The sequence below is a fragment of the Acanthochromis polyacanthus genome, chromosome 5 (genome assembly GCF_021347895.1).
Source record: "Acanthochromis polyacanthus isolate Apoly-LR-REF ecotype Palm Island chromosome 5, KAUST_Apoly_ChrSc, whole genome shotgun sequence".
In the NCBI taxonomy this organism is placed as follows: domain Eukaryota; kingdom Metazoa; phylum Chordata; class Actinopteri; family Pomacentridae; genus Acanthochromis; species Acanthochromis polyacanthus.
In genome coordinates this window covers 35044316-35071081 of record NC_067117.1, presented here as the reverse complement: position 1 = coordinate 35071081, position 26766 = coordinate 35044316, and the positions used below count along the sequence as shown (strand labels likewise).

At 40.3% G+C, this 26766-nt stretch overlaps 1 protein-coding gene across 23 annotated transcripts in view; it reads right to left on the bottom strand.

Annotated features, from left to right (window-relative positions):
• eif4g3a (eukaryotic translation initiation factor 4 gamma, 3a) overlaps positions 1-26766 on the bottom strand; it is a 62814-nt gene that overhangs the window by 8443 nt on the left and 27605 nt on the right. For 7 of the 23 annotated variants that reach the window (XM_051947789.1, XM_051947797.1, XM_051947792.1 and 4 more), the window contains 21 exons: positions 26618-26752; positions 24898-25153; positions 22527-23309; positions 21569-21657; positions 19200-19482; positions 18841-18965; positions 16967-17086; positions 16441-16596; positions 15917-16114; positions 14862-15008; positions 14458-14694; positions 12636-12740; positions 10415-10553; positions 9989-10101; positions 6949-7039; positions 6103-6220; positions 5757-5983; positions 5283-5395; positions 3968-4140; positions 757-882; positions 382-463 (listed from right to left, as the gene is read on the bottom strand). In XM_051947789.1, the coding sequence (XP_051803749.1) occupies positions 382-463; positions 757-882; positions 3968-4140; positions 5283-5395; positions 5757-5983; positions 6103-6220; positions 6949-7039; positions 9989-10101; positions 10415-10553; positions 12636-12740; positions 14458-14694; positions 14862-15008; positions 15917-16114; positions 16441-16596; positions 16967-17086; positions 18841-18965; positions 19200-19482; positions 21569-21657; positions 22527-23309; positions 24898-25153; positions 26618-26752 (3816 nt within the window). The remainder of the gene's footprint in view (positions 1-381; positions 464-756; positions 883-3967; positions 4141-5282; positions 5396-5756; positions 5984-6102; positions 6221-6948; positions 7040-9988; positions 10102-10414; positions 10554-12635; positions 12741-14457; positions 14695-14861; positions 15009-15916; positions 16115-16440; positions 16597-16966; positions 17087-18840; positions 18966-19199; positions 19483-21568; positions 21658-22526; positions 23310-24897; positions 25154-26617; positions 26753-26766) is intronic. The other 16 variants (XM_051947800.1, XM_051947802.1, XM_051947803.1 and 13 more) reach the window with 6 other exon arrangements.

Genomic DNA, 26766 nt, shown 5'->3' with positions numbered 1-26766 from the left:
ATACAATTAAAAAAAAATTAAAAAGAAGCTTTCCAATGCACAGCTAATGTGCTCAATGTCAATATGTGGCTGCTTTGTAAGCAAAATATCCTTGTCAATTACACTAGGATTTACATTTAAATTTTTGCTAAATAAAAATGTTCAAGTGAATAAAAGATCCCAAAAATTTCTTCAAAAAAATTCCACTGTCGTCCAACAATGAACAATAACAATAAATTTTTTTTAATCGATCATAAACTTCGATATATATGAAATATTAAGTCTGTGCAGTCATATCCACAATAAAGCTGCTGATGACACTCAACTGTCTTCATAATAAAAGGTGGGTAACATAAATCTATGCATGTAGGAAAAAGAATTACAGATCTAAGTGTTGCTTACCATTTGTTTGCATAGTATGTGCAGTATTTCAGAAATTAAGATCCCAGCTCTTCCCACAGGAAGCAAAGGTTTGCTTAATTCACTGTAAACAGACAGATAACAGAGAATGAAGCATGCATTTTTTTTCATACAACGCTTTGTTTAGAGCAAATATGTAAAACATAACAAACACAAGAAACTAAAACAACAATGTATGTGACTTTAAAGGTTATTTTTTCCTCTTCGTGGAAAAGAGCAGTGCAAAGTGGTGGTGAACACAAAGGGGTGAAAATGTGGATGAACGATTGAACCACTATAACTGATAAGAAGGTGGAATTTTTTACCAAACAAAGGACACCACCTTTTCATTTGACAATAAAGCACACAGTTCAGTACCTAAAGAGCTCTCTCATAGAGAAGCCCCCCTCCCTCAGCACAGGGCTGAGCAGCTCGGCCAGGTACAGCCAGATGTGGGGAATGTCGATGGCCATGTCGTCCGCTTGCTCCAGCGTGTCTGCAAACCTGAGAGAAGACGACGATGAAGTGGTGTTTAGAAATGGGATTGTTTGAAAAAGCAGTCAAGCATCAATATTTTGAGGACTGATATAATATTGCTGTTAACAGTGAAGCAGCAAAAATGTTTATAAGTCACTGAAAATGAGAAGGAAAAATCAGCTTTGCTTGTCATCTGTCATTTTTCTTCTACTCTTTGAGAGTTGATCACACACTATCATTCAAAAGTTTGGGGTCACTTAGAACTGCCCTTATTTTTGAAAAAAACAACAGTTTTTTCAATGAAGATAACATTAAATTAATCAGAAATACAGTCGAGACATTGCTAATGTGGCAAATGACTATTCTTGCAGGAAATGGCTGATTTTTAATGGAATATCTACATAGCAACCATCACTCCTGTGTTCTAATGCTACATTGTAGCGTATGGTGTTGAAAGGATAACTGATGATTAGAAAACCCTTGTGCAAATAGTATTTTCTTTTCACGTTAAAAAAAGGCAGAGTACACAGAAAATGAAATTAGAAAATGGAGTAAACAGTTCTGGGGCCTCATTTATAAAACATTGCGTAGGATCCATACTAAAAGTTTGCGTACGCCGAAAATCTGAAATGGGCGTATGCCCCTCGCCCCTGATTTATAAAACTGTGTGTACGCACAGCTGCACGCAATTTCTTGATAAATCAGACACCAGCTGGAAGATTGCCCAGGTGGATCCACCTCACATTCCGCCCACAACACACCCACATTTTACCATGAATGGTCAATGCAAAGTAACTCATGAATGCATCTGTATATAAATAAGCTGCGGGATCCACGGCATTTCACGCAGCGCCGGGGGGCTGAGTGTGGTTGTGGTGTGACGCATGTGGGCCTGCGTGCCTGAGTGCCTGAGTGCCTTTCCGGGGTGATTAATGGTTGGACGCTCATCCCATTCGGCCGCATATGGATAAATAAACAAAATAATTTACTTTTTTTTGCCATTTTACTGTGATAGTTGCAGCGAAGAGTGACAGGAAATGGGGAGAAGAGTAGGGGAAGACATGCAGCAAAGGACCACGGGCAGGAATCGAACCCGGGCCGCTGCGTCGGAGACCAGCCCCTGCAAAGGGTCACTTGCCTAACCCGATGAGCCATACGGGCGCCGGTTGATCAGTAAACAAAATGATTTAATAAAGACCAGCGCACCGGCCCAGATGTGGACCGGCCCATCGGTCAAACGACCGAATGAAATAACGTTCAATCCGCCCCTGTTGATATATGAACTTAGTTCTGCAAATACAGTCATCGGCCGAATGGCGCGCTATATGAACATCTACAACAATGAGGGTTTATGATTATCCGGCTCTACAAGTCTAATATGTGATCACAATAAAGGTTTGAGATCAATCTGGTTTCAATTCACCACCTCACCCTCCGGCACTGCCGTTCCCGCTGTCTCCAAAATGTGCTTAAGCAAGCATCAAGGTTGGCGCACCGGTGCGCACATTCTCATGCCAAGTTTGTTTTTAGAACTCACAACCTTTGCGTAGAAAGTGGCGTACGCCACTTCCTAGCCCTGTTTTGTGCGTACGCAAGCTTTATAAATGAGGCCCCTGGTCAATACTTCCTTCTATATAAATTAGATTTCAAGAGAAAAACAACCTTTTCTGAATAAAATAAAGAAACAAACTTGAAGCTGACACAGAAATCACAGTATTTTCACAGCAATACATGAACCAAGGCAGATGCTTGCCCTCAGTGCTGTTTGTTAGTCTGTCAGCAAGATTACAGAAAAACAACCAAACTGAATTTCATGATGTTTGGTAGAGAGGTGGAGCTCAAAGAAAAGACAAACCCATTTATTTTGGTGCGGCTCACTTTGCTTGAAATTGTGGATAGTGTTTTGGTCTTTACCCTGAGGGCTGTATTCATTGAGTGCTTGGTTTAAAAGCACATTTCCAACCTCACCTTTACAGATTCATTTTTTTTTTTTTCCATACTTCCCTACATGTTCTGACTGCATTCACAAATTGGTAAAATACAATACATGAAGGCAGTTGGTTGGAACATATGAAGAGTTCATTTGCAAAAACAGATAAATCCGTTTTGATAAATTTTCAGAAAACTTATTTTTTATTGTTTACTTGAGACAATATCAAACTGAAGTTGAGTGGATTTGACTCAGTAGAAAAATACATGACAAACTAGAGAAAAAAAACCAAATTATTAGTGTTATTATTATTATTATCTCAAGTAAACAATAAAAAAAAGTTTTCTGAAAATGTATAAAACAGAGTTACCTGTTTTTGCAAATGAACTCTTCATATCTTTTTTTTCCCCCAACTCTCTTCAACTCAAAAAAGCTAGAAAATGATGAATCTTCGGATATCTATTCATTTGTGGTTGAATGTGACAGAGAGCTGATGACACCTAACACTGGATAATAACAAGATGGGCATATTCCCACTGGCAGCACTTTGTAAAATTTTTAAACTCTCAATAAAATGGTGCCAAATATAACAAGAAAAGCACTCATAGAGCGCAGTACTCCACCAAGGCAGCTCAGTCACTGTATCATTTCCGAACGGATTAGTCCCGACAGGTCCGCAGCGGTCAGTTTGTAGCGGGATAGCAATCATGTGATCGTCAACATGCAGCTGACATAGTGGTCACGTCCTATCATAGTTACAGTGACAGTGTGCTGCTATCTCGCAATGACACAGAAATCTTAATCCATCCCAAATTTCATATCCATGGATCCAGACTAAGCTGCTTCACTGCCAAAATCTAATCACTTGGTCCTTGGGTCATTTCTGATCTTCCCTGAAGATTTCATCCAAATCGTTTTTGTCCATTTTTGAGTAATGTTGTGCACAGATAAACAGACAAACTTACGCCAACTGTCACATGACTGAGCTGCGTACCTTGTTGACGGAGTAAAAAGGCTCTTTTGCTGTTGCCACGTAATCATTAGAAATGCTTTGGACACAATTAAACAAGACAGATCTAACATCTATTAAGTGCGTCACTTTTATGACGTATTTCAAGTGATAATCGTTGCAGACTGTCAGCGTCCCGTCCACAGAAAGTGTCATGAGGCAGGCGAACTGACCCTTTGTAGAACTGGGGTTTGGGCAGGATTCCCTGCTGTACCAGCTGGAAGAGGAGCTGGCCCATGTGGTCCCGTGTGATCTGACTGCGTTCCAGGGTCGACTCCACCCCAACACGTACAAAGATGTGCAGCTGAGAGCCCAAGTCAAGCTCATCCACACACTGGACAGCCTCCTGCAGAATGTAAAGAATTATGACCAAGTGTGTTGACCTGAAAGCTAATGGGTGAGTCTTCTTAAATCATTAGGGGCCTTCTACTTGTTTTTTAAAATCATAAACTATAGATATTTAAAATGGTATTTGTGAAATGTGTCACCCACAATCAGGGACTATTTGATCTACTTGTCCAATAATGGAAAGATCAACGGGATGATGAGAAATACCAGTAAAAATTTCAGGCTTTATCTTTAATAGTTCCAGAGTTCCAATGTGTGAAAAAACAGGGTGAATGTGGGTTGATGGACAATTGTTAAATAAGAATTAAATAATATTTTACATCCAGATATCATTATATACAGTTTTAAGGCAAATCTGAAATGGTACAGCAGAAATTGTTCTTCAAATCTGATGATTTGAGACAGAACTAGAAAAACACTCGGAGAGCGCAGACCTCCGCCAGGCCATCTGTTTGTCTGTTAACAGCATAACTCAAAAAGTTATGGACGGATTTTCACCAAATTTTTACAGAATGTCCGGAAGAGCAAAAGTAACAATCGATTAAATTTTGGAGGTGATCCGGATCACCGTCTGGATCCAGGATTTTTTGAAGGACTCTGTACATGTCCATGCCAGCGGCCATCTCTCAATTGTACAGAGTCCTTCAAAAAAATCCTGGATCCAGACGGTGATCCGGATCACCTCCAAAATCTAATCGATTGTTACTTTTGCTCTTCCGGACATTCTGTAAAAAATTTGGTGAAAATCTGTCCATGACTTTTTGAGTTATGCTGTTAACAGACAAACAGACAGACAGACAAACAAACTCTGATGATTACATAACCTCCTGGCGGAGGTAATAACCCTAATGACAGCAATACATGCATCTAATTTCTGCTATTTTTGCAGTTATGAAGCGATTCATAAATCTTAATGAAACACAGCTTGAAAAAACAAATCATACAGGCTAAACAATTGCCATGCTATCAATGTGTACTTGAAAGATTCAAAGAAAAAAATAAATTAATTGCCTCAATAAACCATGAACTAATCTGCAGCACAAACAAAACACTGTTTCATTTGAGTCAAAACTTAACCACCTAAACTCACTGAGCTCAGGTGTCAGCTTCACCTACAGTTGTTTTTCTTCATCTCAGTACCTTGTAATCGTTTATGTGCAGGAACTCGTCAATAATAGACTTGGACTTCCTCTCAATCTCCTCCTCAGACAGGGCAGGTCTATCTGGGGTCTGGACCACCGGCTCAGGTTTCACTGTCAACACATAAACAAGAATCATAAATTTGGCTCTCTGTCTGCAGATTTAGATTTTTGCACGATCTGCTCTGATTAAATCCCCCGTAAACACCAACTTACTCTGATCTGGTTTAAATAAATCGCAAATTCACCATGTTATGCATATAATACAGACTAAAAATATCTCAGAATTTGAAGACATCTGAAAGAAAAACAGCAGGAAATTGCAAAATCTGCACATGCAGGAAAATGTATCACTGCACTTGAATAAAGATTTGTTTCTCAATGTCTGTTTGCTGCAGGAACTGTATCTACCTCATTTCACTCAATCAAAACATGTGATTTGCCCAGTTTATGTCGTATGCACGCGTATCCTCACCAGGCTCTCTGACTCTGCTGCGTTCTGGCTCCACTTTGTCCTCCGTGACACTCAGTCTCCGGGGCTCGGCTCCCTCTCGCTCGCGGTCTCTTCGCGGCTCCTCCGGGTTTTGAGTTTCCAGCAGCTCTTTTGAACTGCCTCCCCTGATGAAGGGTCCGGGCCGTGACGACGGCGGGGCTGAGATCAGGGGCTTCTCGCTGCGCTCTCTGCCTGAACTGCTGCGACTGCTGAGTGGGACAAGAAAAGCAACAAATCAGTGGTCAGGCTGCTACTGTACATGAGGATCTCAGGTGAAAGAAAGTGCAATAATCAGGAGGAGCTAACAGGAGCTAGATTTGTCCTTTACCTTCCCAGAGTTCTCCTGGAGTCATAGTCTGGATTCTGTGGAGGTGTGGTGGAGGGTTGAGGCGAGGGTGTGGACTGCAGTGCCGAGTAACGGTTGAGACCAGCGGTCCGTGATAGTTCTGTAATCAGGATAATATAAGAGACATGAATGACAAAAATGATCAACAAATCAAGAAAAATGATTCAGAGGGCTGATGCTGAGTAACTACAGAGTATGTGCTGCACATAACAGTTTTGGCAGAAGACATTTTTATCTTAATTTCAAATCGAAATTCATGAAAAATAATTCTTCAGTAAGTTTTAAGCTCAAGGAATTATTATGCTTCAAAAAGTGCCTATCTGTTGGTTGAACATTGCCTAAATTACTCCCCCTACAGCTTTCAGACAATTTAATTGACTTTACTAAACTGACAATCCGACTCTCACATTCAAGTGTGAAAATAAGAAAACAAGCAGAGTTTGAATCTCTTTTTCCAACTCTGTTCTCAAAATTAAGAAAAATCTGCTCCTTAACCATGTTGGACATCATGTTGTATGAACCTGAGTATTTGCAGTTCATATCTGACAATAACTGCTGATTATTTTAAAGTGTTTAAGTAGATGTTTAATGTCAACACATCTTCAGCTGACTGTGAGAGGCTGAAAGATGAGGGATGTTTTAAAGAAAAACTGAAAAGCTTGGATGCCTACATTTATCAGTTTTGGTGTTTTATATAACAAATGCACTTCTGAGAAACAAGATAAAAAGTAGTTGTCTGTGTGAAGACCAGTGCTTTCCCCATCTAATCAGTTCTGTGTCATTTCTCTAAATCTTGTTCATGTAATGATGTTTCATGTCCCATCTCACCTGAGTCGCTGGCTTTGGCTCCTCCACTGCTGCCCTTCACCCACGTGACTTGAGCCCGTGGGCCCAGCTGGATCTTCTCATCCATTTGAGGCTGCAGAATCAGTTAAAAAAAACATAGGCTTGAGTATTTTTCCTTTCGGCAAGAACACAAAGAAAACCCATAGCAATAGTACAAAATGTGATGAGGAAACGTGATGCCCAGACTCGAATCTACAGATACACGACTCTCACTCACTCTGGACTCTCAACAGACCCAGCAGAATAAAAAAGGCGTCTTTTTTTTAAGCATTGGGCCAGTGCTGTTATTCAGTTGTTACACACTGACAGGAGTCATCATACTGTGACCATATCAAACAGTTTTTATTGTGAAATACCCAAAGGCCCAGTTAATGTGTGCTTCCCCCTGTTCAAATAACAGTGAAGGATGACAGAGTGCCACCAGCAGGGGGAGCTCTGAAAAGACAAAGAAAGAAGTGACTGCTGTTGCACAGCAGTATTTCATAAATGCAGGAGGAGGAGGAGTGTGTACCATAGACTGTATATAAAGATGGACATAGCATCTGGCTCCAAAATTGAAGCCCACCCGGAAGAGTCAAAAACTTGCAATATCACGCCATCCGCTAGGGTTGGCTCCAAAAAGCTTTTGCTCCATAGACCCCAATTCATTTTCGGAAAAAATTAAATTTGATAGACTGATGTTCTACAGCTCAGGTTTTTTTTCCCGTTAGTTTTCATGGTCAAAATGAGAGATCAGGTGGCCGATCTTAAAATAAATCAATACAGAATTTTAAATAAATCGTTAAAGTTGGCGGAGCCAGGGGGCGTGGCTATACTTTATTGACAGTCCCATTGACTGGTCCTGCCCCTAGTTGCTCTCCGGTCCAGCCTGTTTAACGCTTTTTACGTCACTGGCTCCAAAAAAATCCAAAATGGCGACCAGGAAGTAGCAAAATCCGGGCTTCATTTTCTCGGCGTTGAAACCAACGGGTGACATCACGGTTAGTTCACGCCTGGTGTGTACATTGCTGAACATGAAAACCCTCAAAAATGCAGATGTGACGAAAACTGGGAAAGTTTGTTTACACAGCTCAGTTAAGATGATCTACAAGAATTATGTAGGTGCTGTAAACAGTTGTCTTTGGTGTACATACACTTTCTACTGAGACAGCAACAGCCTGCTGTGAGCAAGTGTGGGACCAACATGGAAAAACACTTAATCAACATGAGACAAACCTGTCACAGCATGAAAAGCTTCCACACCAAATTATCTAAACTTTAATGCAGACCTGACAATATTCAGCGAAGACTGACTGTGACCTATGCTACAATAAAAGGCTGCCTCTGGTCTAGGGATCAGTGATAGGTTTCTCATCAGTGGTTATTTCTGATTCTATTACGATCACTGATAGCTGTTGAATGAATGGATGATTTAGCATTCAATAGAGGCAGCATATGTGGTTTTATCGGGGCATCTTGGTGCCCAGTGAATATATTACATGCACAGTGCACTCTTATAAGTCTTACCTTGGAAATGATTAAAATCAGGGTATTATGTAAAATACAGGAAGCATATTATTTAGGTTAGTTGTATACCTTAATAATATGCATAATCATGAGCATCTGTATCACCTCAACAAATCCTGACCAGGCTACTGATTGTATATTTATTTACATTCTTTTTATATATTACAGCTTATACACTATCAGTCAAAAGGTTGGACACACCTTCTCATTCAATGTGTTTTATTTGATTATTTTATGCATTGTAGATTAATATTGAAAACATGAAAACTATAAAAGAATACATATGGAATTATGTTGTAAACAAAAAAGTGATAATCTTCAGTATTAATCTATAATGCAGAAAACAATACAAGAAAAGCACTGAATGAGAAGTTCTGTCCAAACTTAGGACTGGTGGTGCATATGTGAATCTTTTGTGGCAGAAACACCTGAATTGGTTTTACAGCATTAACAGCAAACTGCAGTTCAGCCAATAGCAGCAGTAGAAGTGAGAGTCACAGCAAAATAGTTTCTGACATTCATCACACTGTGCTGTACCACTCACTGATGCTACTGTCACATCAGGAATTGCTCCTCGTTCATTTTGTGGCTCTGTGGGTCACTCACTATTGCCTCAGTGCAGTCAGAGTGTACAGCAAATATCAACCACCTGACGCTGTAATACTGTACTGTTAATGCCCTGAATAGCTCCGATCTCAAGGCTGTACAACAGCATGGGAAATCTGGAATCTAAATTTAATTTTAGGGTGCAGATCATTACAACTTTTGTCATTTTATCTGTTGTATGATTTGAAGAAAAAAAGATGCTCCTGTGCTCACACATGCGCGCTGTCCTGTTACAAAATTTATCCCTTTTTGTGACAATTTATGTATTTGTAACTACCAGATATTCATGCCATTGCACACTACTGTTCAAAAGTTTGGAGTCACCCACACAATTTTACGTTTTCCATGAAAACTAACAATTGATTCATGCGCCAACATTATTGCACAACGGTTACCAATTAGCCTTTTAGTATGATTAGCTAACACAATGTAGAATGAGAACACAGGAGTGATGGTTGCTGGAAATGGGCATCTGTACCCCTATGTAGATATTCCATTAAAAAAAATCAACCATTTCCAGCTAAATAGTCATTTACCACATTAACAACATCTAGACTGGATACAAGATTTATTTGTTATCTTCATTGAAAAAAACGGCATTTCTTTCAAAAATAAGTGCATTTCAGAGTGACCCCAAACTTTTGCACACTAGTGTAAATGCGGTTCATATGCAGCTATATGAGCAAATAAACTGTGTTTGTAGCAGCAGCAGACAACATTTTCAGTTACTTCACAAACTGTAGAGTCTTTCCAGTTAAAGGTATAGAGACACGAGGGAGTTTGATTAAATGCATGAGTTGAGCATCACTGTGACGCACAAATAACATATTTCTTATCTTTGGCTGTTTGCGCTGTATCCACTAGCTGAAGCCTAAAGTTTACCACGACCAGCCTTGGCAGCATGTCTCACCTTGGAGATCTTTGGGATCTTATTGGGGTCGATGGTCCTGCTGTTCTTTGTCATAGGCACAGTGTTCCAGGTCTCTTCTCTCTGCACACGCTGATCTCTCTGATCTCGCGGATCTACGGGACCAGAGGAACCCACCGCATACAGACAGGAAAAATACAGTTTTAACATAAAGGGGTATTATTTCAGTCAAAGTGGTTGTTGACAAGGAGGCAAGTTTTACTGTATCTGCTATACGTGATGAAATATTATAGGTCAGCTGACAGATGGGCGGGAGTAGGGGGCTTCCTGTCTGCTGTTGGGCACAATAGCATCTCTGCAGGCTATAGGGACAGGAAGTCTGCCTGTGCGCCTGCAGGCTTCCTGAGTCACTGTAGCTGTGCCGATGTGATTCTAAGCCTTAAAGAGGATTTAGACTGCAGGTCTGACCTGGCCGTCTCTTGCTGTCCTTGGAGAGCAGCTGCTGGTGCACTTTTCTCTGCTCTTCCTGCTCTTCAATCTTAGCCTCCTTGTGGATCTGCTCAATGGTTTTCGGACCCTGGTCGGCTCTCCTGGACACCCAGTTGTGCTGGAGAAAAAAGGAGTAATGCAGTTACTTCACAACCTGAGCCAAGCATCACATTCAGTAGTTTTAAATGATTTCTTGTTCTGAGCCAATTTAAAGACAGCCCCAAGAATTTCCAATTCATCTTGAGAGTATTTGCCAGTTTCATAAGCTGTCAGTCACAGAGGAAAATCACCAATGAATCAGTCAGTGATCAACCCTGAGAGGCAGACGTGCTAACAAGGTCATCAGTTTGGAATTGCATGACAACCTATCATTTGCTATTAATATTTGTGCCCGTCTGCGATGCTGATTATGGAGGTTTTGTTTTTAAACAAAGTGGATCCTTGCACAGTCTAAGTAACCTTGCTCATTTTAATTTCAAATTTGACAGCAGCGCTGCACAGCAGGGCTTGAGTCTGTTTCCATTGTTCTGTATTAAAGAGTGACATTGATTTTAACAGCTGGTGCTAGGTAAAAGTTAAGCTTAATAGCTTAACGGCTTAATTAACGCTGATCTTTTTTTTTGGAAAAGCATAAGATGACACTAGTAATGTTAAGTCATTTGCTCCTTGTTTGTTTCTCTTTCTTGTGGCCCCTTTGTTTGTTCTGTCAGTGCTGTAAGCCTGAAAGTATTTTCTGCTATTTATTGTTTTATTTGTTTATTTAATTGGGAAAATATGATAAATTTGTTGGACATAAAAACAATGCATTATAGATGCAATGTATAAGGGGCATCTAGCAGAAGCTAAAATTCAGTCTCGTTAGGTTTTTAAATTCATAATCCACATCAGACTATGTAGATGACCGTTTACTGATATGCATAAGTCTGTAAGTGTCAAAGTGGCGTATTGTATGGGAACATTATGTGCAGATAAATGGAAGACACTTTCGATGGTTACATTATTGGCCACTAAAATACAGGACAAACCATTTACATGCATGTAAATTAGGGGTGATACATTGAACTGACTTCATATGCTTGTTTTTTGTAGTATAAAATGTCTGGCTTGAACTGAAATTATATCTGGCTTTACGGTTATCTTGAGTCGGGACTGCTGTTTCAACTTTGGTGAAAACATAGTGAATAAATGTGCACCTGCTGCAGTTCACAGCACTCTCTGACACAGGTCAGCCAGTTCCTCAGTGTGTCCTGCTAAAACAAATGTCAAGAAGCACCAACAGCTGTGCAGCAGTAGCGACAGCACGCAGTCGTAAGACATAATCTGTATTTATTCATAGTGATGACAGCTTTGTAATTAGTCACTTGTGCAACAGACTTCATGCATTTTTGCAAAACAAGATATTGATTGAAATTGTAAAGCTCGATTAAAATTGAGGATTTAAATTGTGGTGCTATTACTTGGTCCTTCTCTGACAAATGCCTACAAATAGTATGTTATGTATACACTATACATACAAAATATATTTTTTCACAGCAATCAGCATAGCAGCATTTAGTAAGGATAAAACAGTACTGTGTGAATGATAAGTAATCACATTTTACTGTGTTGTTTAACATCTACAGAGTATATCAGAATCATAATATACACAACAAAGTTAATGCTATAGTGTTTGTGGTATACTGAATGAAACACATTCATGTGCAATTAAAGACAGAACACAAAAACTGGCAGCATTTTAATAATCTTCTGCATTCATTCACTACTTTAAACTTTGATAGACATGTTTACTATGCTGATGTTTGATGTGCTTTGGATGCACATGTAGAAAACATTTCACAGTGCTGTAGTCTTTTTCCTCAATTATAACCTTCATCAGGTGTTAAAAGCAGCAATAGGAGATCAGCACCTCAGTCAATAGGCACATAAATAGTAAGGTATTTATATACTTGAGGTCCAGGCTTGCTTCTTTTTGACACTGCATTTTCAACATTTTTTCTCCCAATCTGAAAATGTGTTAAAATTCAATACCAAGATGTGTAGTAGATACCAATTTAGCAGAATATGACCATGTTCCAGAAGGTCAGACAAATCAATGGAATAAAACTCTGGGGGGGGGGCAACATGAAGCTTCCTGTGCATGGCTGAGATGCTGGACTCTACATCTGTGCAGTAAAAACAAATACCAGAATCACACACTTACCAATCTCAGGTCTATAACGTCCTGTAACATAAACCGTATCCGAGATGACGTCTTCCTCTCCTTCACGATTTTTTCCATCTGATTGAAATATTGATCCATTCGGGGCTGACGAAAGAGACAGAAAAGGTTAATTTCAGACACGAAGGTTAAATTCTCTACGTCTGCTTTCAGTTTAATAGACAGCAGATTTCTGGGACTTTCACATTATTTCATTCCACTGACTGATTGTTCAGTTTATTACTTGGAGCAGGAGCAGTCCTGAGCACCCAACATTAAACTGGAACATTTTTGAATGCAGAGGAACAAAAACTGTCATAACCCAAGATAATGGGCCAAAAGCAATGAAATAGCATGCCATTAACATGGACATGAGCAAAAAAAATGACCACATTAAAAAGGATGAAATTAATCTAAAGGACAAGATGATTAATTTCTGTCCAAACCCCTGAGGATTTAATGTACAAAATTTGCACTTTTATGTTGGCAAACATTGTAAACATCTCCCCGTAGCAGACAAGGGAAAAAAGCAGGATTTAGGTTGTGATGTTGAGGTCATAGCAGTTACTTTGCTGGTCAAAAGGCTTTCCTTTTGCTAGATGACTGGAAGATGACAGGGATCAAATCACTTATCACAGTGCAGCAGAGACAGAGCAGAAAGGCCTTTAGGCCAGTTATGTCTGTCCAAACATCTGAGGACTCTTGCCGTGTCCAGCTGTGAGTCACTGATGTCTACAGGTGAGCCAGTGAGACAGAACAAAGCAGAGCATTTACTGTAAGGGACACTGAGGGGATATCCCCGTTTCCTCATAACCTACATAAACAGGTTCTCCTTTGCCTCTGGAACTGAATGTAGTCCAGCTGGTGTGGGATCCGATCCCACCAGAACCCTCTCTTTTATGTCTATCAAAACTGTGGTGCTGTGGACACGAGTCACCTTCATTTGCCAAGTAACCAACCAGTGAACAGGAGATTATCCTGGTTGATATTAGCATAGGCACAGACAAAGATACATCAAAGTGTTGCTCCTATGTTCACCTTATAAAAGAATACTTACAAACACTATCTGAATTCTTTCACTTTCATTTCTGAGTTTACTAAGTTTGTACTGCAGTGATATATAAAAATCTGGCTTGTTCAAGGTCCTACCTGGTACCAGTACACCTCTAAATACATAATGTACAACTGCACTGTGTGAAGCACATCACACCAACAACCTTCAGGACTGAACTAGAATGTAAGTAAGAAATAAATGCAACATTTCTGCATGCGACAGTCATATCCACAGTTAGTCCTAATTATTTGCTGAGAGTTAGCAGAGAGGATTGGTAGTAATGCCAAGCCTAAAAGCAAAAGTCCAGCAAAATTCATTTCAACTAGCAGATGGTTAGCTTAGTTTGGCAGAAAAATTGGAAACAGGAGGGAAGAGCCAAGATGGTTCTGTCCAAAGGTAAACAAAAACATCTGCCTCATACCACCTCTCCAGCTCACAACTGGCACACTTAATTCTTGCATGTTTTGGTTTGTACTCCAGCACAGAACACTGCAAAACCATAGTGTCTCATTTCTACACCTTGCATGCGTTTAATTGTATGGAATAAACTAAGATGAGATAGTTGTTTCCTCCTGTTTCCAGTCTCTATGCAGCTTCATATGTTCTGTACAGACATGAGCGGTTTCAATTTTCTCATCTAACTCTCTGGAAGAAAGCAAATAAGTCTATTTTCCCAAACGTTAAGCTTTTTCCTCAAGGACATACTAATTGTGTCTCTGAGTGCTAACTACTCCCGCCTGCTTATTACATCAGCTTTCTTTTCCAGCTCACCTTGGCCTTCTCAAAGTCAAGGTCCTTGCCGATGGTGGTGAGCAGTCTGCACAGACACTCCAAAGATTCCTCATCGTGGTTCTTTAGCAGCTTGACCACACAATCGTGCATGATGGCCTCCGTCAACATCTTTAGCTTGAAGAGCTCACCGATGAATTTGATGTTGCCGATGGAACGCCGTCGGGCCTTGTCCTTGGCTTCCTCCAGTTCCTCTTGAAGCCGCTCACGCTCTGTCGCCTATTCAGCAAAGATAGGAAATATTAAACATTTGCTTAGGAAGGTATTCACAAAGCCATATTGGCAGAATTGAAACAGAATGAGGATTTTCATTCTCTTGTCTGTGCTAGAAATGATTTGGCACAAAGGAAATTGCAAATGACACCGAGTAATTCATAGAGGTATACCGATGCAGCGGAGTCCAGCTCTTTCTGCTTCCTCTCAAACACCACATCGTCCACCTTGTCTTTCTCAAACTCCTTCTGGCAGCGGTTTAGCAGCAGCTTGCGAAAGTTCACTGTGGTGTTGGGTTTGTCTGTCATCTGCACTTTGAGCTGCACATGAATAGTCAACAGTAGAAAAAGCAGTGAATAAGAAACACAATACACAAACGTTAGCATAAAGACCATCAAGAGAAGAAGTAAACCTCTAGAAATGTTTAATGTGGAACACCAGTTCTTGTGTTTAGCAAGCAAGCCCAAAATAGTTTCCTACAAGTTATACTGCAGGAAACTACTACACTACAAAAGCATTTTAAAAAATTTAAGCATCCATTACTGAAATCAAATCCTGTCATCAGTTAATCTATTATTGATAACGCTGCCGATCATTCGTGAAGAAAGTTGCTTAAAATTTGTCACGATTCTGATCTCACTTCCTGCTCCGACCTAAAAAAAAAAAAAGCAAACAAAAGGTTGATACTGACTGCAGGAACTTACAAGTTTATCTTTTCTTCATGGCTGTACATGGAGTGCATGCTATATGTACGGCTAGGATTACAAACTGAAAGCTCTCAGGATATTTCCATGGATTTTTAAACAGAACTCTTCTTTGCAGGGATGAAATTTTTAGTCACCTCTTTCAAAGCTGGCTGATTCCATGATTTATCCACCAACGAATCAGACTCCAACTTTAACTACTGAACTTAGTCATACAAATCTACCAAAATGAAAACACTGACACTATCAGGGATGCGTCGGCATTATAGAATTAAAATTAGATTTTAGTTAGAATGAGCACACTGCATTTTGTAGAAAACTTTCTTTTGATTGCTGCACTAAAATTCCCTGACATCTTTTTACATCTGAAAAACAGCCACATTTAAGGTCAGTGTCATGCATGCAACTCTCCCACCAAGATCCTATAGACAGTCATTTAAATTAACCACAAGCCTAGGTCTTTTCTCTTTTATCCTAACATCTCCACTCTTGACATATTTTGATCAGTACAATGGCTGGCTTACCGTGGCGAGGCAGCGGCACATGTTTCCGTACGCTACAGAGAAGCTGGGCTCATCAATGGCCTTCTCAAAGACCAGGTCGATGACCCCTTTGAGTCTCTCCTCTGTGTCGATAGTCAGGTCTGTCACCTGCTTCATCAGCTGGTTAAACTTCTGAGGTGTCAGCTTGTTCAGGATGCTTCGTACCTTCCTGAAGAGCTCCTGTAGGGAATCAATGAAAAAAGCTAGTTAATCGCTGAGGTCACTGATCATTCTCTTTGGGACACTCATCTGAATATATCATTTAAAAATACCTCTGCATGTAGAGGTATTTCAAACTGCAGTAGGGGAAATCTGAACTTTCATTTGCTATTCAAATGTTTGCCAGACTAGACAAAATGGTTGAATCTACAAAAATAGAAATCTTTTAAAATCAGGTGTATTCCTACAAACCAATAATGACAGCTAATCTGATGGTGATGGTTTGTTTTTGTGTATTTATCCCGTGTGTCTTTGTTGGTGCTGCATATGTGTATATTTGTCCCTGCCTGTGTTTTCAGCGTCTCTGGATCCTCTGCGGGGCCCTCCCTCTTCAGGCCGGGCTTCCAGGCATTCTCTGACTTTTTCAGCTGAACATCATCATTCACTGACACGTTCATGATGATCTTCCTGGGTGGAGGCCTCCTTGCCCCAATGTTCATAAGCTGTGAATGCAATGAAAGAAAAAAAGAGAAAACTCGATACTCCTGGTGATTACAAGTTGCATTAACTTAAAAAAAAAAAATGAACAAAGTTACATGACTATCAGGAAGGTCCTTTTAAATTTAGCTATTATTTGCTCATGACAATCACCTGCCAGAAGATCCCGCTCATAATATTTTGAAACATCAAATCTGCTTTACTTAAGCCGCAATAACGCTGATCAAATTGTGTATGGGAGCAGATACACTCAAATATGTTCCTGCATTCGATAGGGGTAATTCTAATCAAGCAAACAGACACTAACACAGTATGCGTGGTTTCATGAATGACTGTGGAAGCTTGGAAAAGTGTGTGAGTGCATGCATGACTCACTGCAGCGCCTCTTCCTACGGTCATCTGCCTTCCAAAATCTGCAAAAGCAGGTGTGAAGTCAGGTCCTCTGGAAATAACTCTGGAATCTACCACTCGAGATGGCAACTTGTTTTGGTTCATCTGCAAGACATGTAGCATAGACACTACACCATCATACATCCAGGATGAGCTGAACAGCAGGGGGAGCAGCGATTCCCTGGTAATACTAGCAATAGGGCCAAAGGAGTCATTGAAATGAGTGTGCATGATGAATTTCTAACGCAGTGGTCCTTCAAAGGTGACCCCCTGTAAATGACAGTCATACGACATTAGCAGCATTTGGTTTATGTATTTCTACTGTATTAGTAATAAATTATGCTTGGCTTGTTCAGCGGGCCAGTCAGTGAGAAAAGTCAGAGCCAGATGTGGAAGGGAAGGACAGAAGAAAGGAACGCAGGAGAGAGCGAGATAGTTGTGGGGGAGGAGAGAAGAACAAATCCAGCTCTTTGTCTTTCAGCTGTCCTTGACTTCCTCTCCACTCTTTTCCAGTGAGATTTCACTTTCTCCCACAGAGAAAATGAGACTTTGGGATTGTACCAATCAACTGTTCGCCAGGCTGGTTGTTCTTTTTGGAGAGGTGGGGGAGGGGCATGTACTCTTAACACTGCCAAATGTGACATAATAGCAATGTGATTTTAATCAAAACAGCATTTCAGCAGGCCATATGCTCCACCCATACATATGTGTGGATGTGAGGAACAAACTAAACTGGTGTATCTTTGATCCAGTGCACACAATCAAACTAACTAAAACAAAGTCAGCTTTTGCCTGTCACTATGTGGCAACAGTGAAAAATCCAGTTTGATAATGAGGTTTGTTCAAAACTGGAGCTGCAACTAATGACTAGTTTTATTATTGATTAATCATCATCACTTATTAGCTTAATTGTTGAGTTATTAAATGCTATAATGAATAATTCCCCAAACAATATCCCCAGAGCCTGAGGGTAGGATTTCTAATGGCTTATGTGTCCAACCACCAATCTAATACCCAAATGACATTAAATGCATGACTATAAATTCAGAGACTTCTCTTTACATTTTGAGAAGCTGAAGTGACACAATGTTTGACAATTTTTTTTAGAACTGACTGAAACAACTAACCTGATCAAAATGGTTGCAGAGGATTTATGATTAATCGAATAATTGGTACAGCCTTTTTAAAGAAAACACAAATTTAGTGCACATGGGTATGTATTTCTATTTACTGAGACAATGCAGCCAAAATGGACAACTGTACGGCTGAAGCCATCAACAGATTATTGACAGGATTCTGCAACAACTATGATAATCAAAAGTCCGTTTTTTAATGGCAAGAACTACTAATATTTTTGTGGTTTCAACCAATGGTCAGAAAATACAAAACATACTAAAAGACCTTAGCCTGTTTTCTGACATTTTTATGGATTAACAATCTATCAAGAACATTATCAGATTAACTAATAATGAAGATAATTATTAGTCACAGTCATAGAGCCCTTTATATTTTAAGTGCTACATTAAGACAATAGTCTCCTAAGGCAGTTTCTTATCTGGTCAGGAAACAGAGTAGAGAAAATTTCCAGCCACTGACTTCACTATTCTTATTCTGCTGTTAGAAGTTTTTATCGGTGCTGATTATCTTTCTTTACTGTGCATTTGGGACTTTTTCTCTAATTTATGTACTGCTGTATTGTCCATGTTTGTAAAATGTCAAAAGTAAATTTACATCTTCAGGTGGCAAAGGCAGCCAATAAAGTTGATTTATTTGTCTATCTCCTTTTATTACAGTACAATTACTTTGTCTTAACGTCTAAGAACTCCATACGACTGCAGTGCGATCTGTCCAGCACCTACCTTGTCAAGCACCACATCACTGATTGGTGGAAGCCCCTCAGGCTTCTGTATGCAGGCAGGCATGAACTGGAAGCCCAACAGGAAGTCCCTGTCATACTGACGCTTCCCACTTGGCTCAGTCAGGTCTGAACAACCGAGCAGTGTTAGAGAGGGAAGGAAATAATAAAAAAAGAATAAATAGACAAAACAGAACTGGAAATAATTACAGCAGAAGCTACACTGAGCAATTTTATTCACGAGCAACTCTAAAAGGCAACAACAGTTCAAAGAGATGTGTGGTTTGTTTTAACAGTTTTGTTAGTTAAGTTTTTACAGGGCTAGCTAAAAAACTTTGCTACAAAAACTGGAGTCCTCCTAACCTTCCATGTCTTGTGGAGCCCCTGTTGAGTTTTCCTTGTCTCCAGGGGTGGCGCAACTGTCGCTGCTCTCTGTCTCTGAGGTGTGGCCTGCTCCGTTTCTCATTGGCTCCAACTCTGCCTCACCATTTTCCTCTGGAGCAGTGGGCTTTCCGTCAGCCTCGGGACTGCTAGCAGGAGCAGGGGTGGAGGTGAAGACTGATGGTAGAGGCACCTGGCTGCTGCTCAGAGCTGCTGACTGCAGGGCCTGGTCTCCAGTAGGCTGATCTATGGGCTTGGGCTCATCCTGTGTGGAGGAAAGATTCAATTATGAAATACATGACTTGTTTCCCCAATGTCTTTTCTATAGAAAGTTAAAACTTTTTGCTCAGTGGTTGATATTATACAGTCATTTAAGTATAATTTGAAAAGCCCAGTCTATTCAGCGATCCTTATCATGTAGAATCAACACTATCTATGCACAGGAAAAAAGCACAGTGAGGAACACTGAATGCCTTCTGACTCATCCAGCTGGATTATTGCGGTTTCAGCTACATCAGATCCCTACAGCTGAATATGGTTGCCAAAAGAAATGCAACAATCAGCCAGGTTTTTCTTCAATATAAATGTATAGTTAGTATGGAAGGGCGGCATAGCTCAGTGGGTAGAGTGGCCGTCTCGCAACCGGAGGGTTGTGGTTCGATCCCTGTCGTGCTCATGTCGAGGTGAGCAAGACACCCAACCCCTAATTGCTCCTGATGGGGCGTGGTTAGCGCCTTGCATGGCAGCTCCCGCCATCAGTGTGTGAATGTGTGTGCTCCAGGGGCGCTGTACTGCGGCTGACCCTGCGCTCTGATATGCGAAAATCAGAATTTCCCCTCATGGCCTTAATAAGGGATATAAAATTATAAAATTAAAATACCGTCAGATGATGTATGGGATTTAATCTTCAAGCTTGTTAGTTCAAAATCCCTGCTCCCTGCTCATCATTGTTAAGGTCATGCAATACCCCGAGCCTCCCTTTGGTGGTTTGTGAACAGTATGAACATTTTGTCCTGTTTAAACATCAAAGAGTCTCAGTTTGTAAAACAAGCAAAAAGTTGCAATTCTCTCCCATTTTGTCGCCCTGTGTTTGTCTTTATCAGAATCATGGATTTAATCTTTTCTTTAGCCAACGGCAATTTCTACTTCACTACCTCTAATCTTTGAGAACTTTTTAGAGCATAAAAATTGACATTTATAAAGAATTTGCAAAATTTTAGATAGTTTTTATTTTTCATATTCCCAGTCGACCCACTTTCAGCACATTTTTTTGCGCAATGGAATTTGGATGTGCTCAAAAAGGGAACTTTTCATGAAGATTTGCATTTTTACATATTAAACTCACCCATAATCAAAGACTATTTGATCTACTTCTAATATTGCAGATTGTGAATTAATGGCAAGATGAGAAGTGAAAATCTTTGGCATTTATCTTCTATTTCTTCTTGAGATGTTGTACAAATATAGCCTACAACTGAACAGATACCATTTTAATAATATCTGTAGTATATGATAACATGTTTCAAGCAACGTAGAGATGGTAAAGCAGAAGTCCCCTGATGATTTCAGATGGAATAACTCACAAAATATCTTGACTTTCAGCATTTAGCATTAGACACTAAAGTGAACTAGACCTATGTATCATCAAAACTACCGTCAAGTGGCTACCTATGTATCTTTCTGTATTATATATAAAGCATTTTTACACAAAAATTTGTCTCTGTGTAAAACTACTTATAGAGCTTGTTCAAGATAGACTAAACAGAGCCATATATCTGTCAGTCAGTATCTAGTGGTGCGCAAACTCTCCTACAGCAGCAAGGCGAGAGTGAACCAATAAAAGACAGGAAACGAGAGTGGGGCGAGCTGATTTTACATACAGTGGGCTGGGTGAGCAATGAAGATGATGGATAACTCCTGGCTGTCGCTGTCGGATGAAGACAATACCCTGAAGTCATTTATGTCTGTTTCCTTCACCACACATGCAGAAACATTTTCCACTTGAACTATTGTCCACATTGTGCACTTCCTTTCTCACTCATCCTCTCTGCATAACATTATTGACAGGAGGCACAGTCTTGTTCCAAAATATAACACCAACAATTTTGAAATTTTTTTGTTTTTTTTAAAAGCGCTCATAAAATCCCACAAAACAATTGAAAAGCATGTACACTTCATTTCATGCGTGTTTATCACAGCACTATAGCTGACTTGTGTCTAGGGGCTAAGAGACAAACACATAATTTAAATATAAAATGATCCCCACTTGATTATTTAAATTGAAAACTTAAATGCTGACTTTTCTCTCAGCTCCTCATCCTGCATTAGAAGCCAAAGGCCTCCTCTCTCACCTCATCCTCCTTTTGAGGTGCGTCTCCAGCAGACATCCCTTCATTTGGTTTTCTCCAGGTCTTTGGTATAGCAGAAGCAGTCTGATTAACTGCATGGAAACAGAAATGCGGGACCATCCAATCAGCCAAAGAAACTCAGTTAACAGCCAAGCCACAGCAGATTCAAAACTTCAATTTGTTTTTAAAACCAATGGTTGTAATAAAAACATGTTTTTGCTTGTAGAAGCTAACCTTAAACTGTTAGGTCTAACAGTCCTGGCAAATATTTTGAGTTACAGTTTACAGATGGTTGTGGCTGTCAGTATGATAAATTCAGCAGGAAATAACATGAAGTGCAATTACTGAGGTTACTTGAATAAATTTTACTTTGTCCATGACAAATGCCTTAATATGCAGTGTGTCTTGTGCTATGTTATGACTGCAAGTGACCCTGGGTAAATGTATTCACAACTTTATGGAATTTTTCTGACCCAAACCAAAACATATGTTTATAGATTTCTATCACAAACATAAATGATCTATTCAGAATACATTCACTATGAACTGTTAGTTGGTTAAATGCAGACTGTTTGTTTCCTGCAAATGAATACACCAAAATGTGAAAAGAATCTTACAAGGCAACATTTACATGGAAAATATTTATCCTAATTTCCAGGATTTTCTGGATTCATGTTACCCCTGACTATTCTGTGGGTTTAGTCTAACAATGACTTCCTGGGGATCAACTTTATCAGCACATCATCTGAAGAGAGATCATCTGCAATGTGTGCTGTATAGATGTTCATAAACAAACCATGCACACTATAGATCCACTTAATTTAGCTACCTGGGTAGAATACCATAAAAAGGTAATGGGAAAATAAAACCAGCAGACATTTTAGACTGGCCTGTAACCAAAAGTTCCACTATAGTACATACTTAAAATGCCATATGCAATCAAGAACCACAGACACAGTACCTGTAGTGGGACTCTTTCTGGTGAATGCTTGTGTCTGGGACTCTGCTTTGCCGTCGGTAATGCCACCATGTGCCTCTGTCCCTACTCTGGGAATGAGGTCTTTAGTGTCTAAAGACTTGCTCAGCTCATCAGCCTCTGTTGTGGCCTGCACTAGAGGCGGAAGGCCAGGGGGGAGCACAACTGGCAGAGCCGGGATAGGACTTGAGGTCAGGGTGACAGGCACCACAGCCACAGGTGCCATAGGTGAGAGCGCAGCAGCAATGGGCACCTCTGGCCTCACGTCAGTGGGCAGGGTTTCAGCGGAGGATGAGGTCTCTCTGTAAGCAGGAGCAGAGGCCTGGGGCTGGAGTGCAGCTGGGGACAGAAGAGAAGGCTCATGAGCTGGGGCGTCTAGCTCTGTCCCAGAGTCTGCAAGGCCGTTCAAAGCCTTGGGAGTCAGTGAAGGAGAGGCAGCTAAAGTTCGTGGGGAGTCTGAAAGAGGCTTGTCTGTGTTGGGCGTCGGAGGTGGTGCCAAAGAGGGTTTGCTCTCCCCAACAGAGGAGGAGGGAGAAGAGGCTGAAGCGGTGCTCTCCCTGACTGAGGGATGTTCACTGGTGTTGGCCACTGTATGCGGGAGAGTGACAGGGGGGGTCAGTGAGGAAGGGATGGGAAGCTCTTTTTCAACAGTAGGAGAGGGCTCAGATACAGGAACATTGGCCTCCAGTCTCTCCAAGGGAGCTTCAGGCTGCACAAGCCCAGGTGAGGAAGACTTCTGGACAACTGGTTCCAATTTTGGCGTATCATCTAGATGGAGGAAGACAGGAGCAGATGATTGCAGAATTCAGTCATCAAAGTCAAAAGCAACAATCATGCGGTGTTAAACGGTTTTCAAAACAGATGCATGCATAAAGATGCTTGGACAGAAACATGGCTTTGTTTCATTCTGTGTCATATTAGCTAAAAAAAAAAAAAAACACTAGTGGTCAACAAATCAAACAGGTCAAGTTTTTGCTTTGAAATTTAAAACTGAAATTTACTGCTAAAGTTGGGCTATTCCATGTCAATTCAACCAGTTTGTTTTATCTTGTTCATTTAAGTGCTGGTGGAATATGAATCAATATGAATAAGAAACTGTCAATTTGAGAGTCATGGAGAAGTTATAGCTAAAGGCATCATTACAAAGGAACAGCAGTGAAAATTGAAATATTCTTCAAAATTAGAGACAAGTTCAGGGTCAAAAAGGATACTCATGAGGAGCCTTGTAGGGACTCAGCTATGGTAACCGGTGTAATGCAGGATTATGCACTGCAAACAAAATTATTTTCAGGCATAACTATTCAATCAAAAAAGTCAACTACCATATATCATCTGTGATTTTTACATCATTTGTAATGTAATTCTGTAGTTCTTTATAGAAATGGATCTCTTTCTACAAAACGCATTCTACATTTGTTTTGCTTTTTTATTTATTCAAAATCAAGTAAGAGATCATATTAACTGCACATTTGTAACAGCTTTTTGAGCAGCATTTGGTAATATTTCAAGAAACAAACAAAATAGCCCTTCAGATCTGCAACATTTTAACATTTTTGAGGGGCTGTTTTCTGGCAAAAATAGCCCAAAATTGTGTCAAATCTAGAAAATATCTGAAGGAAGTTTGTAAACAAAGCACACATGTCCTCATAAGAAAACTGATAAAGAGACAGCAATCCTGCATAAATTTATAAAACACTTAACCTTATTAACCTATTTAATTCAATTTTATTTATATAGCACCAATTACAGGTCAAAATGTTTGTATTAAGATGAAAAATAAACATTTTCTGTAAAAGTGTCTGAAGTGTGATAGAAAGTATACCAGTATTTTTTATTATCTGAGGTTTCTCTGTTATATTATAGTAAGTCTTTGAATGGAAATAAAAAAAACTTAGGTAGAAGGCCTTGGTTGACTTGAAAGGGAGTGTCCCAGTTACTTTAAAAAAGCTGGTAAAATGCTCCAGATAATTACAGGAAGAGCAGGAAAGTTCTGCTGATTCAACACTCTGATTTGCAAGTGAAATGAAAATGAAAGCATTCCGTGTGCAGTTTGTAAAAGAGAAAGAAAGACGAGTCATACATAAAATATTTGGAAATCATCCACCAAAAGATATCTAGGCGGAGGCACACTGGTTGCTAACTGTGCATTAGGGGAGGCATTAAACTAAAGAATACATCTGAAATATACCAGTATTTAGCATAACTTTCTTGAGGGTCTAATGTTACAGTTTGACAATTCAAACCGATGATCATAGCTAAAATACAATTGGCTAGGTTGTTAAGAGTTGAGCCCCTACTTATTAGGCGTTGGAAATGTATTTTAAAGAGGAAAAAAAAGACGAGTGTTGGGGCAGACCTGGCCCTAGCTTGATTTCTGAAGCCCCAGTTGTCAACGGCTGCTGTGGCTGCTGGGGCTGTTGGGGCTGTTGGGGCTGCGGGGGCTGCGGGGGCTGCGGGGGCTGCGGGGGCTCCAACGAGTAGCCTCCAGGATGGGCTTGCTGTGGCTGAGGAGGCTGAGGCTGCGACTGCTGCTGCTCTGGAGTCTGGCTGCTGCTCAGCTGCTGCGATTTGAGGTAGAAAATGTGAGGATAATGAGGGTGCGGCCATAAAAACTAGCAACACAGAAAACCAGAGAGAGAGACAAGAGATGTAGGCAAGCACGCACACAAACAAACAAATAAACAAGCCCAAATGCAGGATTAAGCAGAAATAAGGAGTCCAACGAGGTATGGTTAGATTAAGAGGACAGTGATGGAGGACAAGACAGGAAAGACAGGACGGACAATGAAGATCAATGCAGGAGTAAAGGCAGCAGGAGGGGAAAGGCTCAGGACAATGCAGAGTAACAGAGAATAGAGAGTAGATACATAAAGAAATGAAATCAAGGGGGCACAAAAAGACAGAGAAAAAGAGGAAAGAGACTGTTAACATCCACAGAAGGACACAGGGAGGAAGAAGTCACACACTCCCTCTTCAGAATCCAAACAAGCGGCCTAATTTGGGTTTGGTAATTTCATTTATTAAAATGTGCCCACAGACTTGGTTAATAGTGTCAGGCGCAATATAATAGCATTTAAACTTTATCCATATAAAAATGGGCTGCCTGAATATTTACAACGAATCCCTGTTTAATTACTCTTGAACCTAAAACCAGGACAGAGCACCAGCACATCTCCATATTTACAAGCAGTGTGCCAAACAAATTCTATTGTTTTGCAAGACCAGATTGAACAGACTCTGAGGAATCAGAGGATGTGAGTGGATTCTGTAGAAGGAGCAGGAATGTACAGACATTACATATGCAATCTACTGTAAAATATAGAGAATGAATAGAAACAGTGACAGGAAGAAAGCAAGCGTAAGATTACTAAAGCTGGTAATTAGATTACAGTGAATTTATTTATTGCTGTACCACAATTAAGTGCAAAGCAGTTTTAATAAGCTTTGCCTCCATCCTCACATCTAAACATACACCACTGTTCAAAAGTTTGTGGTCACTTAAACTTGTCCTTATTTTTGAAAGAACAGCATTTTTTTTCCAATGATGATAACATTAAGTTAATCAGAAATACAGTCTAGACACTGTTCATGTAGTAAATGACTATTCTAGCTGGAAACGGACGATTTTTAATGGAATATCTCCATAGAGGAACAGAGGAACATTTCCAGCAACCATCACGCCTGTGTTCTAATGCTACATTGTGTTAACTAATGGTCATGAAAGGCTAATTGATGAAAACCCTTGTGTTAGAACATTGCTTTTCTTTCAAACTTTTGAACAGTAGTGTCTACATTTAAATATACTGTATGTCCTGAGCAACAGCCTACAGACATGTAACATCCTGGACTGAAAGCCATCATGAATTTCTCATGAGAGAGCAAGATGTCCGAATAAATTACCAAAGACACAGAGGCCATGTCCTGTCTGTCACACACATGGCGGTTGAGAAGACATTAGAGCAGAGAGCTCGCACGGGGACCAAGCAACATGAGATGTCCCTCGTCTCTTATTGCTGTGCTACTTCAACTATAACTAGTGCAGGTGAGAGGTGGGTGAATGTGTCAGAGAGTCATACCTGTGGTGGGGTCGGGGTAGAGGAGGGGGGGCCGATAGGAGGTGTTGAATTCCTGCTCCCTGAACCCCCGGCCATGATCTCCTCTGTGATATCCCTGCCACCCTGATTGGGGTCACGGATACGGATCTGGGAGGACAATGGCACAAAAA